The following is a 15,181-nucleotide window of genomic DNA, read 5'->3' on the forward strand; positions in this document are numbered from 1 at the left end:
TCAAGTTTAGTCTAAAGCTCTTTCAGTGAGCCCTGAAAACTCCTGTGCAAAGATCCTTTCTCTGCTTTGCGACAGGTACACCCTGTCTGTCATCACAAGCTCAACACCATGTAAATTGACCCATGATTAAAAAACCCAAAATTCTGCAGGGAGGGAGTTGCAGAGATTTGCCTGCTGCGTTCAGCAGGAACTTGTCACCATTGTCCCCTGTCATTTAGGTCACTGCATTGGACAGAGGATAGGGAATCCTCCATATCATGCATTCTGTCTGCCCTTTTGTGCCTGTCCCAGGGAAGGTAGTTGAACTCTTTTTTGTTTTTTCTTTCTTACTCCGATATTCCTCACCCTGCTTGCCTGCCTCTTTTCTGTCAGTACAAAGAGAAGCTCCTCTCCCTGGGCATGCCTCCCACAGGCACGCTCACTGCTGCTGGCCCCTACTGCCACAAGAGCAGGGCACACTCTGCAGCCTGGCACCAGGGTGTCAGTGTATTCCACTGGAGCTCTGCCTGGGTAGCTGCCTCGGCTGGTCACACAGTCTTGCCTAATTCCTTTCATTATTTTAGCTGTCAGCAAAAAATAGATAGTGAAAATTTCTCAGAGAAAGAATAATGTAAGACTAATGTAGTTGACATCACAGCTCTGCTTGTGGTCTCAGATCCCAATTCTAACATAATTTTAAAAATTGTAAGATAAAAGGTTGAACTGTTCTACTTAGTAAGTAGTAAGATTTTGAGAGATGAATGTAATAGAATGTGAAGATTTTGTAGATTGACTAGGATGTCCAAGCTTCTGGACAGCCAGAAATCCAAGGTGCACCCAGGGTAGGTGTAGATGTTCAATCAGTTGTGTACATGCAGTAAGTCAACACTTCCAGGAGCTGTCAACTAAATTGCTTGAGCAGTGCACAGATGGACGGGATCTGCACGGTAAATGTTATGTTTTCAGAATGTCCCAAAGTAAAATAGTGGTGCAGCCTTCCAAGCTGATGGAGAAATTACATACAGCCCAAACTATCTGTATTGATGAACTCTCTGGCAGATGAAAAGATAATGGGCATCATGACTCCAGGCACTCAATGTGTTAATAATGTATCAAAATAGGCAGCCACTAATGGTGTGCTGCAATTTTTGTGACATTGATTCTTTTAAGAAAAAGTCATAAAAACAGAAGCCTATAGCTAAAAATGACATTTCTAATGTTTTTGTGTATGTGTACTCAAAACGACGCATTTTCTGTCCAGACTGGTCAGTAAATTAACTATCATTGTATACTGAATGATGTAGGCAGTGTGTGCTTACTACAAAACATTTTAGAAATCCTAATTATCTAATAGCATAGACTACCAACAGGATAAAGTAAGGAACAGTCATTTAAAAAATGATATGTTGAACTTAAATCTGTGTGTTCTTTTGCTTCTCTATAAGTTTTAATCATATGTACACAGATTACAAATCCTGTAATGGATAATGAATAACACTAGGAAAGAACTTTTTCTTGTAAGAATTAGTTCTAGCAATTAGAGCAATCTAACAAAAGGTTTTGGAGGTTATATATTTGGTATGTTTTCAGTTTAATCTTGTTATGTTACAGTAGATCACAGCCAGGCATTATTGTTACTGGTATGTAAAATATTCCTTCCAGAATGAGTGAAGGGATTGAGAGGTTTCTGTCAGCAGTGCCCATAATAAACTCTGTTTCTGAGTGAACAGAGTGGGATAACCCCATAACAGCTCCTTAAGGAATTTTGGTGGATTATAAATTGGTACAGCTGATACGCATTTCGGTAGCCATAAGGAAGTTCCATATGTTCTTTATTGAGGATGTAGGAAAACCTGTTGTTTCTTTGCATTTTTAATGCAAAGTATTCTAGGTACAAGCACAGTATCAGTTCTTTTGAGATAATTTTTCTCCCATATATTATACCATAATCAATTGGTTTCTACAAGGCATTATTAAAACAAAGCCAAGTTAAGATTGATTTATCTCAAAAATGACAGACCTTTGAATATTTTATCCACCTTTATGTTAGTAAGGACATGCATATAACTGTATTGACTTTATTCTTTAACAACTTTTCCATCAAATCAATACATTTCCTTCAGCTTCTGAAAGTCTCAACCTCAAAAATAAGGAATTATTTCCTTATATTTGTATTTTTCTTTGACAGAAACCTTAAAGAAAAAAGGAGCAATATTTCTGGGGTCAGAATTTGAACTCTAGAGTACCATTAATGTATTATACTCCCAAATGATTTATCAGGGAAAGACCAGTGGTAAATAAAAGTTTAAAAGAACCAAATATAATGAAGTGTCAGTAGAAGTAAAAGCCTAGGAAGTTTTCAAGGGCAGAAAGTATTACATTAAAACCAGAAGCATTAATTATATTTTGTTTAAAACACCATTTTCAATGGAAGTTTTTGCCATCATTGTAAATGAAAATAAAATGCTTTTTTCATGGGAAACTGAGATGGCATGCTACATTATAACACTACATATATTATGAGAAGGAATATGAAATGGGATTTTCATAGAAATTTGAAATAATTTTAAATTTTATTCTTAATAGTTTATAATAATTCTATAATAGTTTATAATAATTTTATTATAATATTTATATTTATATATATTATATTACATGTAATATAATATATATTATAATTATTATGTAAAATTTATAAGCATTTGTAAAATCTCATAAATGAGGTTTTCAAAATTATTATATCTGAAACCTACAGTATTATTATAGCTATCAAGATACAAAATATTTCACATTTCTTTTTAGTTGTTGAGCAAAAATGTCAATCTTTCTCGTAATATTTTTTTAGAGTCATCTACTTTACAGAAGCTGACACTAAAATCCTGTCTAGATCTTTCCTAACTTGGCAAAATGTTTAGCTAAAATAACTGTTACAGATTGTGGAATGTATAGTCAGCAAATAGGAAAAATTAGAAGTCATAAAATTAGAAAGTCATAATATTATTTGTAGTCATGAATGATTAAAATTTTAGAAGCAAGTTATATGAAGAAAATGAGAAAAACACTAGTGGAAATAATGGATTTAAGTCATGACACATGAATAATGTGATCATTCAATTTACAATGTTAAATAATTGTCTGTTTTGCTCTGAATGCAATTTCTCAACATACTATCACTGAATAATTTTTATATTTTGTGACCTCATAAGCCATTAATTTGACATTAAAAGATGAAGTGATTATAACAGAACAGTGAATACAATAAGGAAAATAACTGTGAGAAATCAAAGAAAGTTTACCTGACTTTGATGCTGTAATAAGAATCTTACTCTTAGAAGGAGCTTTCTTTTCCTGGGTTTCTTTCAGTTGTATTCTCACACGTGTTAGCCATGTTGTGAGTGAGACTTCCGGCACAAGCAGATGGTGTGACCACAACTCCAGTTCCTCTTCACAAGCCTTGTAATGAAATGCAAAGCAACCGAACAATAGAGTCCTGTGCAGTCCATCTCATTGTCTAATGGCTAATGCTGGCCGTGTTTAAGGAAGGACTGAACATTCCAAGCCTATCAACATGTCAATAACATCATAACTACAGAATATCACCTTCATTATGTGACAAATACACCGGTCCCAGTAACATCTGCTTGCCTTTTTATAATTTCTACCCAAACTCGGTCAAATTTATAGGGAAAAAAATCAAGACACTTATTCCCCAAGAGACAATCTCAGACTGTTACAAATCCAAACACATTGGAGAGGGGCAAGGAGGGGGAAATTTCAGTTGGGGTAAGTTAACCATCAGGCACATCCACAGTCTTCTTGCCATTAGCACTAAGGACTAACACAGACAGAAGATGAGGTCCCCAAGCTCATCGCGTGTTAGAGCTGAACAGCAATCCATCCCACCTCATCACTCCTGGGGTGCTGGATTCCTATGGCAGACTGCCGGCCACAAGGAGGCAAGTTAGCAGTTTCACATAAATTTTCTAGGCCACTGCAATGTCTTCTGTCTTACACACAGTCCTTCCTTACCCATCTACTGTGGAATATCATCAATTAGCTTAATTTACAGATTACAGTAATAGGGAGGAAAATTTTGTAAAATTTTTGAATTTCTTGATTTTTGCTGACCTTCATACTGAAAAAGGTGGAGAACTAAATTTTTTTCATAGGACAATGTCAATACCATAAAGGTTAAAGTAGTTGGGTAATAGAAGAAAATATCTAATCTTATTTTTGGGGTTCTTTTTTATTTATTATTTTGATGGAAGTTTTGGTTGGTTGGTTTGGGGGGTTTTCTTGGTTCTTTTGTTTTTAAAGACAGAAGAGTTAGGAACAACTAGGAACAACCTTTGGAATGCTTGTGTGTTTTTCTTAGTAATTGTCATAATTTGATAGTGTGCTAATATGCTGAATCTTTCGAATTATTGACTTTATTGAGGTTGAGAGATTCAATTGCTTGCATTCTTGACAGATCAAGAGAAGAGTAAAATAATGAGAATACGTTCTTTAGAAGAGGCTAGGAAGAGGTGAGGATCATATCTATGTTTCTTAGAACTTATCAAGGTCAAGGTCAAATTTTTCTAGAATTAAAGAATTGGGAAAACCCAACAACAAGCCAACAAAATGCCCTCATGAAATAGGTCAGTGGTTGGCACTGAGGAAGAGACACTGGTCTTCAGACAACACCAGAAGGGATAAGCTATCTAGACTGCATGCTACATTATTTATCCCAAATGTTTGGATTGCTTTTTCTTTTGTTCATTACTCTCTTTGCAGACTATGAGCAATCTAAGTTTAAAAAAAAACAAAACAGAAAATCAAAATAAACTGAAGTGAGTTTACAAACTTATGAAATTGCACTGTGACAGATCTGCTGTTCATTTCATTTATATAAATCTTTTCAGTTTATTGCCAGCTTCTTCTGTGAATTTGACAGTACAATATTTTGTGACAGTTAAAGCTTTACTTCATGTAAATGGACTTTGATTTCAGGCATGCCAAAGAAATTTAATACAGTTCTGTCACACACTGATAAAGAAAGATGATAGTCATACATAACCAGCAGCATTTTTGACAGTTTTCTGCCAAGTCATGCTATATAGCTTCAGCTGAGAAATGAAAAATAATTTTGTTTAACATTACCCTATGGGGTCTAATGAATGTTTAATGAATTTCAGTCCCGAACTTCAATCCTGTATACTGAGTCATGGAAAGCTCACACCATTCTGTCATGCATCACTTGTTAATGACATTCTTTGACCTTCATAAAGAGACTTAACAAAGGAAGTGAGTATCCATTGTTGTTTGACATAAAAAGGTAGTATTTAGCATGAATAGCCCCATTCCAAATCTTCATGTTCCATGAAAAAGCTAGTATGCATTTCATGAGTTCATTATAAAAGGATATTATTTCAAGATAGATGATTTACGAATTGTTATATGTCTATCTTTTTGTACTGTTATATTCAGGGGGTTGCAAGAAGAGAAGGAATGTAGCACCAATTGTTCATATTAGGCTACAGTAGAAAAGTTAATGGAAGAAGCTGAAAGAAAGGGACAGGGGACCCACTGCTCACTCAGGCTCTTCCTGGTAGTACTTGGTGGGAGGAAGAGTGTAAGTGGGACAAAAGAGCATCAGAATGAATATAAGAAAAAATGTTTTTGAAGAAAAGCTTTTTTCAACCTGAGTACAGTCAAGAAATGGAGCAGGTTGCACAGAGAGGCTGAACAGCCTCCATACTTGGAAGTTTTCAAGGTATTACAGAATAAACCCCTGAGCAACCTGGTCTAATCTCATCCCCTTATCATGTTTTGAGCAGGAAGTTGAACTAGAGGGCTCCCACAGCTCCTTGCAACCTGAATTATTATTTTATCCTATGATTTTTTGGTACTGGGTACCCAACAGCTGTAAAAAAGAGAAGGCTTTAGTAAAGTATTAAGAAAAAGGAAAAATTATTGCCAAATGGGAAAAGAGGCAAGAAAACCCTTATTGCAATAGCTTTCTCCACTTGTTCCCTACTGCAGCTATAGAAGGGGGCTGGTGCATCCAAAATTAGGAACAGGAAAGATGTCTACAAAATCTTCACACCAGCCCTGGAAGGAGTGATGGGGCTGGAGTGGGGAGTCTACCAAAGTAATTTACATAATTATGTCCAAGAAAAGCCATATATGTTAAGGGTAATCTAGAAGAATTAGTTCCTTATGCTGTGTTTTGTTTTTGTGAGTCTTATAACGGAATTGTATTTCTCTTATCTTGACAGAAGTCAGTACGCACACTCTTTCATATTTAAATCTTGTACGACCATAAACCAGAGTCATGTCACATATGGAAGATACAGCCTGCCCTGGAAAGATGGACATAATTGGGGTGTACTGAAAAGACATGTTTGTGCTATCTGTATTCAGGGCTTCTCCTGAGTTTTTGAGTCACTTCCACATTAGGTTGCAGGAGTGTTTTTGTGCTGTTTACACTGGTTTATGCAGAGAAAGACAACTCCCTTGGTATGTCTGGAACTTCTTTGATGAGAAGCCTGAAAGTGGAAAATGGCTTCACACTTCAGGAGGGAGGGATGGAAAGGAAACCTGTCACACTAACATAACATATATTTGAAAAAGTCTTCTTCCTTTTTTATTCTGTTCATTGCCCTCCAAAGATGAAAGACAGAATTCCATTCCTAAGACTTAATATATTTTTTGCCTACATATTCAAAACAGATACAAAACTATTAACTCTTCAGAAGTTCACAGCTAGATCGTATTGATAGGGACACTGGAGGAAATGGAGAAGCAACTATTAGCTTCACTTTGGAATAGGAAAAAAGATATATAAAATGTCAGTATCAAGGATATTAGTAAATATCTATGAAGATATGTGTAAATATTAAAATAATTTCTGATTTCAGGAAAAAGATGGAATTGAATGTGCAACCATGGACAATAACATTTTTATCTTATACAACTTTGTTTCTCTTTTAGTGGCAAAGCATTACTATAACACTGGTTGAGAAAGTGCAGATGGTTGCTGTAATCCTAGGATCTCTGTTCTTAGTAGCAAGTGTGACTTGGCTTCTATGGTCAGCCTTCAGCCCTTATGCAGTATGGCAAAGAAAGGACATCCTTTTTCAAATCTGCTATGGAATGTATGGTTTTATGGATCTAGTATGCATAGGTAAGCTCAAATCTTTAAACAGCACAGACTGTGGTTTAAGACTGTGACTATTTCTATTTTTCTAATTGGTCACTCTAATTGATCAGTTCTTTGCAGATTTATTCTCAGCTGATACCTTTGGCAAATGCTGCTTTTTACAGTGTTGCAAATATTGCAGAGAGAAAAGAATCAAAGAAGCTTTACTCTCAGATTCATCAGTGGATTCACAAAATCTTAGTGGTGAGAACAGGATCAGCTTAAATTTCTTGATAAAATGACTAACAAAGTTCAGGGAGTTAAACAGATGAAAATATGAAAGACATTATTAAAATAATTAGTAAAGTTACACACTGTCATCTTCTGATGCCAGTTTGAATTAGATTGTACCATCGTGAAGCACAGAAGAAGCCCTTGAAGATGTCATCAAACTGCACACCCAAAATTAGGTTGCACAGATTTATATAGGTCACTGTGCTAGAAATGGAGGAGAACGGAGAAGGCAGGCATGAGTTCTTTGCACATCATAAACAATTATGAAACACTCACACAGTGCTAACTATAGTAACTTGCTTTACTATTAAAAAACCCCAAGTAATTTAGCTGAAATCTTGTAAAAAAAAATACATTTTACTGCAACACTGTATTAACCACTTTTGAAATTTCTGAAAATACACTGGACCCAGGAATATTTAAATAGAAATCCCTTTTAGTATTTGGTAAAACAACCTGATTTGATTGTTAGAATATTTATTATTATTTGGAGAGAAAATTTATGTTAAATATTACATAATTATATAATTTAGAGAAATAAATTTACATAGTTAGTAATAATTATTTACATCAAACAACATTCACAGAATTTTAATTGCAAGAAAATCCAGAAGTCAAACGCCATCTGATGTTTGCATTGACATTTCTGAGAGATAAATGTTATCTGAATCTTATATATGGGAATTAGAACAGTGCTGAATTCTGCTTTGTAAGGGACAAAGAAGCAGAGTGATTCCTAATATCAAGGGTTTTGCTTCAACTGTAAAGCCACATCATGTTTTATTGAAACCATCCCATTACTGTAAAAGTATTTATATTTCAGCTACATCAGCAGTTCTGTTCATTTTGTAATTTTTGTTAGAGAAGCCTGCCCTGGAATATTTTGTAACACAGGCTTTCTTCTGTGAACCCAAATCTCAGACAGAAAAGTGAGCAGAATCTCATAGTTTGGACAAGTGCTCATCTTTTAAATGAATAAAAGGACTCAGCTACGTGTCCTCTTAGATGCTGATTTCTGAACATCACCTCTTCCAGCTTAACACTCCATACTGAGGGCTTTGCTTTTGTTTAAAAATACACTAAAGAAAAATAAAATGTGCTTCAGGCATTCCAAGCATTTCATTTATATGGAGTTCTGGTTTGTTTGGGTTTTTTTCCCTAATAAAAAAAATACTTTGGAATGCATCAGCTAGTTGAAATAACCAGTTACTTCAAATTATTTTCATTTTTCCCATTTGTTTTACTGTTAAAACACCTAAACCAGATTAAACTCAAAATCAGCCAAGAACGTCTGTGGGCAATCAGAAATATTACTGTATTTATCCATAGAAGTAAATATTTGGCAGGCAACCTTCAATTGATTGGTGCATCCTTTAGCTGCCTTTCAAGCCAGCTAGGCTCAAGCCACTGCTGAAGTGGAAGCTGCTGAACAAACATGTACCTCACATGGAGCTTCTGCAGGAGCAAAGCAAACACACAGATAAAGTGACTGGCCTGTCACTTAATAAATGCATATTTTATAGAACTATCATAAATAATACAGGAAAATTTAAATGTAAAAGTGACTACAATTAAATATATTTGGACACTGTATTGTAGTTACAAAATTCACTGCACATATGACTTAGGAATTTACTAGACTGTATCTGGAAATTCAGAAATCTGTATAAAGGAGGTTTTATAATGGAAGTATTTTGATAATCCAGATTCATTAAAGCCACTTTCTTCTCTGCTAAGGAACTTGATGCCTTGCAACATTCCTGTAACTCCTTGGTTGTAAAAAGGAACAGGCTGAAGTTATTTACAATAAACACATATATCTGCACTTTACATGTCTTTACTCAGAAAATCTTTTTTTTCTCCCATACTGGACCTAATGCTAATAATAAGACCCACTTATTCTGCATATAATTTTTAGTAATTTGCATTCTGTTTAGCTTGTAAGATCAGGACTTTTTGTAACTCTTATAGTCAACCTTATTATAAATTTCATCATTTTCTTTCATGATAAAGTGAAGGAATTGGATTGATAATTTTAATTTACAATTTTCAAATAAAATTAATAGATATATGTAAGTATTACCTATAAATTATTTTTAAAACCCAAAATACTTTCCATTATGCTGATGATTTCCCTAGGCATTAACTTATTTTACCATTATTATGAATAATCTCTTATATCATGAAGCTTGTAATGCTTCCAACCAGCTACAGGTCTCACTTAGGATCTCCTCTCCTTTCATTTGTGTTTAGTCATCCATGGCATTGTCTTAGTTTTGAACAGGATTTGGAGTGAGGGAATACCTCTACTCCCACTGTAATCTCTCTTTATTCCAATGAAAAATTTATGCAGACATACAGGTTTTCCTGTACACCACGTATTTCAAGATAATGCTTGACATACTGGTGGTATGACCAAGATTTATTCCACCTGCTTTCAGTTATACCTCCCTTACACCTTTGCAGAAACAATACAAATACTTTTTGGTTGTTTGTGAAGTGTAGATATCTTCACACAAAAAGTGTGAAACATTTTTTTGAAATGTTTTGCTATAATTTTTAAAAGCAATTTGCCAAAAGGTACTGACATATTTTTATGACATATTTGAAAATGTGCACATAACAATTCATTTACTCAATGACTGACTTTTATATCACATGTAGCACACCAGTCACTTTCTTATTAAGTAAATTACACCTAACTTGTATTTTACTTCTTTGTTTTTACATTTTAACAAAAGAAACAACCTGAAGATTATAGATCATGAGAATAATATATTCTGTTAATTTTAATGTACATGCTTTATTGGTATCCACTGTTCTCTTTCGTCTAGTCTGAATTTTCCCAGAATTATTCCTGACAAATAGGATTGTTTTTATTTATCAGTGTTGGTTTTAACCGTACAAGTCATTCTCTTGTACCTTGCTGCATCAGAGCTGAGTGCAAAGCTGTTCTCTTTGAAATTTGCTATTGGTTGAAGTTTTCTTAAAGCAAACCTTGAACACCCTGATCAAGCATAACTACAGCCTGTGAAACCCAGAGCTGTTCCAGTGATAGTGCTAGGATCAGACCATCTATGTAGGGATTACCAAAGGGAGTGAGTTCACAAAAGGAATGAATAATATAAATCCCTTATCTACCTGCTGAAGGACAGTATATCAAGCCTTTGCCATTCTACTTTCCAAACCTAGCAATTATTTTGCCTAACAGAAAAGTAGTAGAATTTTATATTTTTTTACTGGGAAATAGTCATAACTACTGGTCATAAATGGTTCTAACATGAGCAAAACCTCTCACAAATAATAACAGCTGACTTGCAATCCCAGAACAACAGTGCTGCTCCCTTTCCAGCACTGAAAAGTAATTGTTGCATTGCACTAGACACATGACAGGTGCCAGTAGTACTGTGGCAAGGGAGGAAGAGATGGGAGCCAGTGTGAGGTGTGAATTGCCCTCTGAGAGCCACTTTCTTCCCTGCTAAGGAACTTGATGCCTTGCAACATTCCTGTAACTCCTTGGTTGTAAAAAGGAACAGGCTGAAGTTACTTACAATGAACACATCTAGCTGCACTTTATATGTCTTTACTCAGAAAGCCTTTTTTTCTCTCACACTGGATCTAACACTAAATAATTTATAAAGAATTATATTTTTTTACTATTACTATTTTTAGCATGGATATGTTTTACTTTAATGCTGTGAGCAATTGATTGTTTTTTTGTTTTTTTTTAATATCTGTGGGCCCTAGAATAGTTTTAAGACATGACATTTTGTCCAGAGGTAAAGTCTGTTCCTGAAAATGATCTTTTATCCCTGGATAAAATCTTGTGATATTACTGGGAGGACCATTCCTAAATGTTTATATAAAAGATTAGTATGATAAATAAGATAAAGTTGTAGCCTAATACCACCAAATATGAATAAGATAAGTTGACTGCTTGTAAAGACATTCAGTAGTAAAAAATTCCAAGTATCTTGTGAGTCAGGATAAGAAAACTTTTGAAGATGGTAAAAGAATAGAATAGTACTTGGAAAAAAGATAAAAAAAGAAAACAAAATTAAGATTCTTCATAATCCTATTAGCTGGATCCCGCTGCAATCCCTCCATCTTAGAGATAAAACGTAAAGGTAAAGCCTTCTTAGGACCATAGGACATTTTAGATGGGTCCATCATCCAAAAACCCTGTTCCTTGTAGATATTAATGATTGGACAGAACATCTGAACAGCTAACAGTAGTGAATTGTAATATTTCTTGGGATCACCTGAGTCAAACAAATATTTTTCCCCTACAAGTGTTCAGCTGTGTCCTCTGTGCTGTTGAAATCATGGTGTTTGGAACAAATCAGTGCTCTTCAGGGATTTGTTCTTGTTTTCTTTCTCATAGCTACCTTCATTGCTGTGAAATCCTTAAGAGAAAGGCAATTATCTGCCATTTCCTTACAGCTCCACTTCAATGACTAACTACTTATATTTTGAGCATCAGAACTCCTCTGGACCTGGAAAATCTCTAGCATTTAAATTTTACCTGGAGTTCCTCTTTTTGTGGTCTTGGAACTGTTGGTGCCAAGAACTCCACATCCCCCCCGCCCCCAAAGTTATTTTCCCTCATCTACGTAGGTATTTTTCAATCTATAGCTCTATCAAGAAGGGAGCTAAAACTTTTTATGAGAGGAATTATGAAAGTGCTGCTTTTCTCCTTCAGCACTGGCAAATCTGACAACTTCATGTCAAGGCTTGCGATATTTGATCCTTTGTATTGTAGCTCTTTTAAAGGATATGTGACTGACAGCTTCCACTATAAAGGAACCCTTGCCAATGTTTAAAGACTTTGAAAACATAATTTCAATAAATCCTGAAAGCCCCAAGACAGTAAAAAAGAGATCCCTGAAAGAAGTCATCCTACAACTTCATCTGTTGCAATTTTGGAAAGATATTTTGACTGTTTAAATGTACTTCATGTATCTCAATGATCCTTTCTCAAATACTTTGTTCTGAAATATGTTGTTCAGGTTCTAGTGGAGTGCAGACATGTATCTTTACTTTGGAGTAAATAGGTTCTTTTAACTTTGCTTCATCACAGACTTGAGAGAAGTTGGACCAAATAATGCTGTGTTCCAGGAACAGGTTGAGGAAGATTATTCTCATCTCCTTTATCAACTTCATAGGAAATCCAAAAGAACACAAAAGGATTAATCTTTGTCACAACAGTAAAACCATGGCTAATTTGGTTTGTAGATTCTGTAGAGGATCCAGTACACTCATTCTTTTTTGTACAATCAAGCCAGTCTTGAAGGTACATTTATGTATCAACTAAATTATTATGATAAATTTTAAAGACAGGTTACTTTATCTATGTCTCAGAAGATAAAGATAGAAATCTTGCAATCAAGAAAAAAATCCACTAAAATGCTTTGCTGTTACAAAATACATTTAGAATATTTACTATTTAATTAAGTTTATTTTGTGCTACTTTTGCTATATTGGATGCTTCAATAAATTCTAGGCAACTTGAAAGCCTTACAGAGATGCTGCATTAACTATCATGTCCTTCTGAAAGAAATCTTTGTGTTTCTCCATCTTTCAGTGTAATGATCTTTAAAAATATGTTAGAGTAGGCGTTGCTATCTGCAAATCATTGCACTTTAATGTGAGGTTTGCTGTTCACGTAAATATTTTTACCACCCTTTCAGCTTGTGTCATCTTTCTGTGAGCATCTCCTTTCTGGTATCAGTTAATTGTGCTAAAGGACCTCAGACATTTAAATCACAATTTTCTTGTGCAGAAACAGGCGATATACAATCTCTTGGGCTAAAGCTAAAGCAGATGTGGCCATGTATAGGAAAATTTAAGGCAAGGAGCACCCTGGACAAAAGATTTATAAATGTTTTTGGCTAGGCAGATTGCTCTCTTCTCAAAGCAGGGAGCCAGAGAAAACAGGTGGTGTTGCTCAGAACTGTGTAAGTGTCCTGTGTAAGGCTGGCTGAGGAAAAAACTAGTAGGAAGGCAGAAGCCCCATGTGTCTCCCCAGTAGATCCATATTTGAAATACATATAAAGAGTGTGAGTATAAACATATACATACATACAAAAAGTTAGAAGCTTAATTTCTTTAAATAAGTTGCTTGAACGCATACAATAGGCATAAATATTAGCTACATGGAAATTCATAAGCAGATTGGTCTCCTGAGGACTCCAGAAATTCTGGATTTTCCTTGAAGGACCTTTTAAAAGATTTCTCAGTCTCAAGAAAAAGATAATTTACAACTTTTTCCTATTGAATACTGAAGAGAAAGAAGAAAGTCTATCATCCTTACCATGCTCATTGTAGTTAATGATAACATTTAATTTTATCTTGTTCTAAAGAACAAGACAGGAAAGTCATTATATTTACAGCTGTTTCATAAATCTTATGTGCTCCCAAGTTGAACTGGGAATATGAAAGCAGTTAAATTTGTCAGTTTCTGTACTGAATTCTACAAAACACTCTTAAGCAAATTTAGGACTGTCCTGTTCATTGCAGAAGGTCTAGCTACTTAAAGGTCTACTTAAAGGAGTACCAATCTCAGTAAATAAATAGTACTTACCATGAACAAGGGCAGCACTAGCATAAACAGTTAATATCTAAATCTGCCAGTTTTGCATTAGTTTACTTAAATCTGAATAATTTATTTAGTTAGGCATGCTCAGATTATTCCACTATTGGTTATGTTGAGGTTTCATTCAGAACAACTTATTTCCTCTGCATGTTCCTACCTCCCAAACAAATGAATAACCAGTTAAATTGCATACGTAGAGTTTGTTTGAATTATTAATGTTATGAGTAATTTAAGTGCATCTGGAAATTGCCGGAGTCATTAAAATGTGTTAAATCTCTATTTGCTCTCAAAATGGTATCCATTGACATTTTGTATAAAGTCTCTTTTTTCCCTCTTACTTTCAGGACTGATAGTCCATGAAGGTGCATCTGTTTACCGAGTGTTTAAACGCTGGAGAGCTGTGAATCTGCACTGGGATGTGTTAAATTATGATAAAGCCACGGACATAGAAGAGAGCAATCGAGGAGAATCCTCAGCAGGGAGGACATTGTGGCTGCCGCTGACTGCATTTAGAAACAGAAGTTTAGTTCATCCAACACAGTTAACCTCACCGAGATTTCAGTGTGGCTATGTGTTGCTACAGCTGTTCAACCGCATGAGACCTCAGGAGGATTCATCAGAGGATAACTGCTCTGGGGAAGTAGTCATGAGAGTGACCTCAGTGTAACGATTGTGCTCACTGTGCTACACAGATAAGGATAATGTGCCCTGGTGTTACAGGACTGCAGAATGTAGTTATGATGAATGGTGAAACCATTAACACTTGAAAAAATATATACACTTGTTTTTTTTAAATTTAATGTTTTTTATATGATCAGATAAAACATAAATACATTTTTCTGGGGGAAAAAGTCTCTTGCTTTTTATATAGTCTGATTTATTGAATCTTTTCTCAATTTGTACCTGAGGTGTATGTAACATAGCTTAACTCTTAGGTCTTTAAATGATGAGGAAACTCATTTTTAAGTAAAAAGATATATTTAAATGTATTTTCTTAAACTCTGGCTTTAATCCACTACTGTTATTTTTTTCCACTTTCATGAGGATTAAACTGGGCAACATTCTTCCAAAAAGAATAAGAATGTTGACACAAGTAAAATATTTTTCCTTTTCTGTCTTTATTTTGCTGTTGTTTGTAGCTCAGTTCAGGTGTGTGAAATTAAGTGAAGGATATATTGTCCTTTGCATTT

At 34.8% G+C, this 15,181-nt stretch overlaps 1 protein-coding gene across 1 annotated transcript in view; it reads left to right on the forward strand.

Annotated features, from left to right (window-relative positions):
- Window positions 1-15,090, forward strand: part of MARCHF11 (membrane associated ring-CH-type finger 11) — a 32,757-nt gene extending 17,667 nt beyond the window's left edge. Inside the window, exons 3-4 of the mRNA XM_054645185.2 lie at window positions 6,955-7,147; window positions 14,336-15,090. Coding sequence (XP_054501160.1) covers window positions 6,955-7,147; window positions 14,336-14,658 — 516 coding nt within the window. The 3' untranslated portion in view covers window positions 14,659-15,090. The remainder of the gene's footprint in view (window positions 1-6,954; window positions 7,148-14,335) is intronic.
- Window positions 15,091-15,181: the final 91 nt, after the last annotated feature.

Source organism: Agelaius phoeniceus, chromosome 1, assembly GCF_051311805.1.
Source record: "Agelaius phoeniceus isolate bAgePho1 chromosome 1, bAgePho1.hap1, whole genome shotgun sequence".
NCBI classification, from domain to species: Eukaryota; Metazoa; Chordata; class Aves; order Passeriformes; family Icteridae; genus Agelaius; species Agelaius phoeniceus.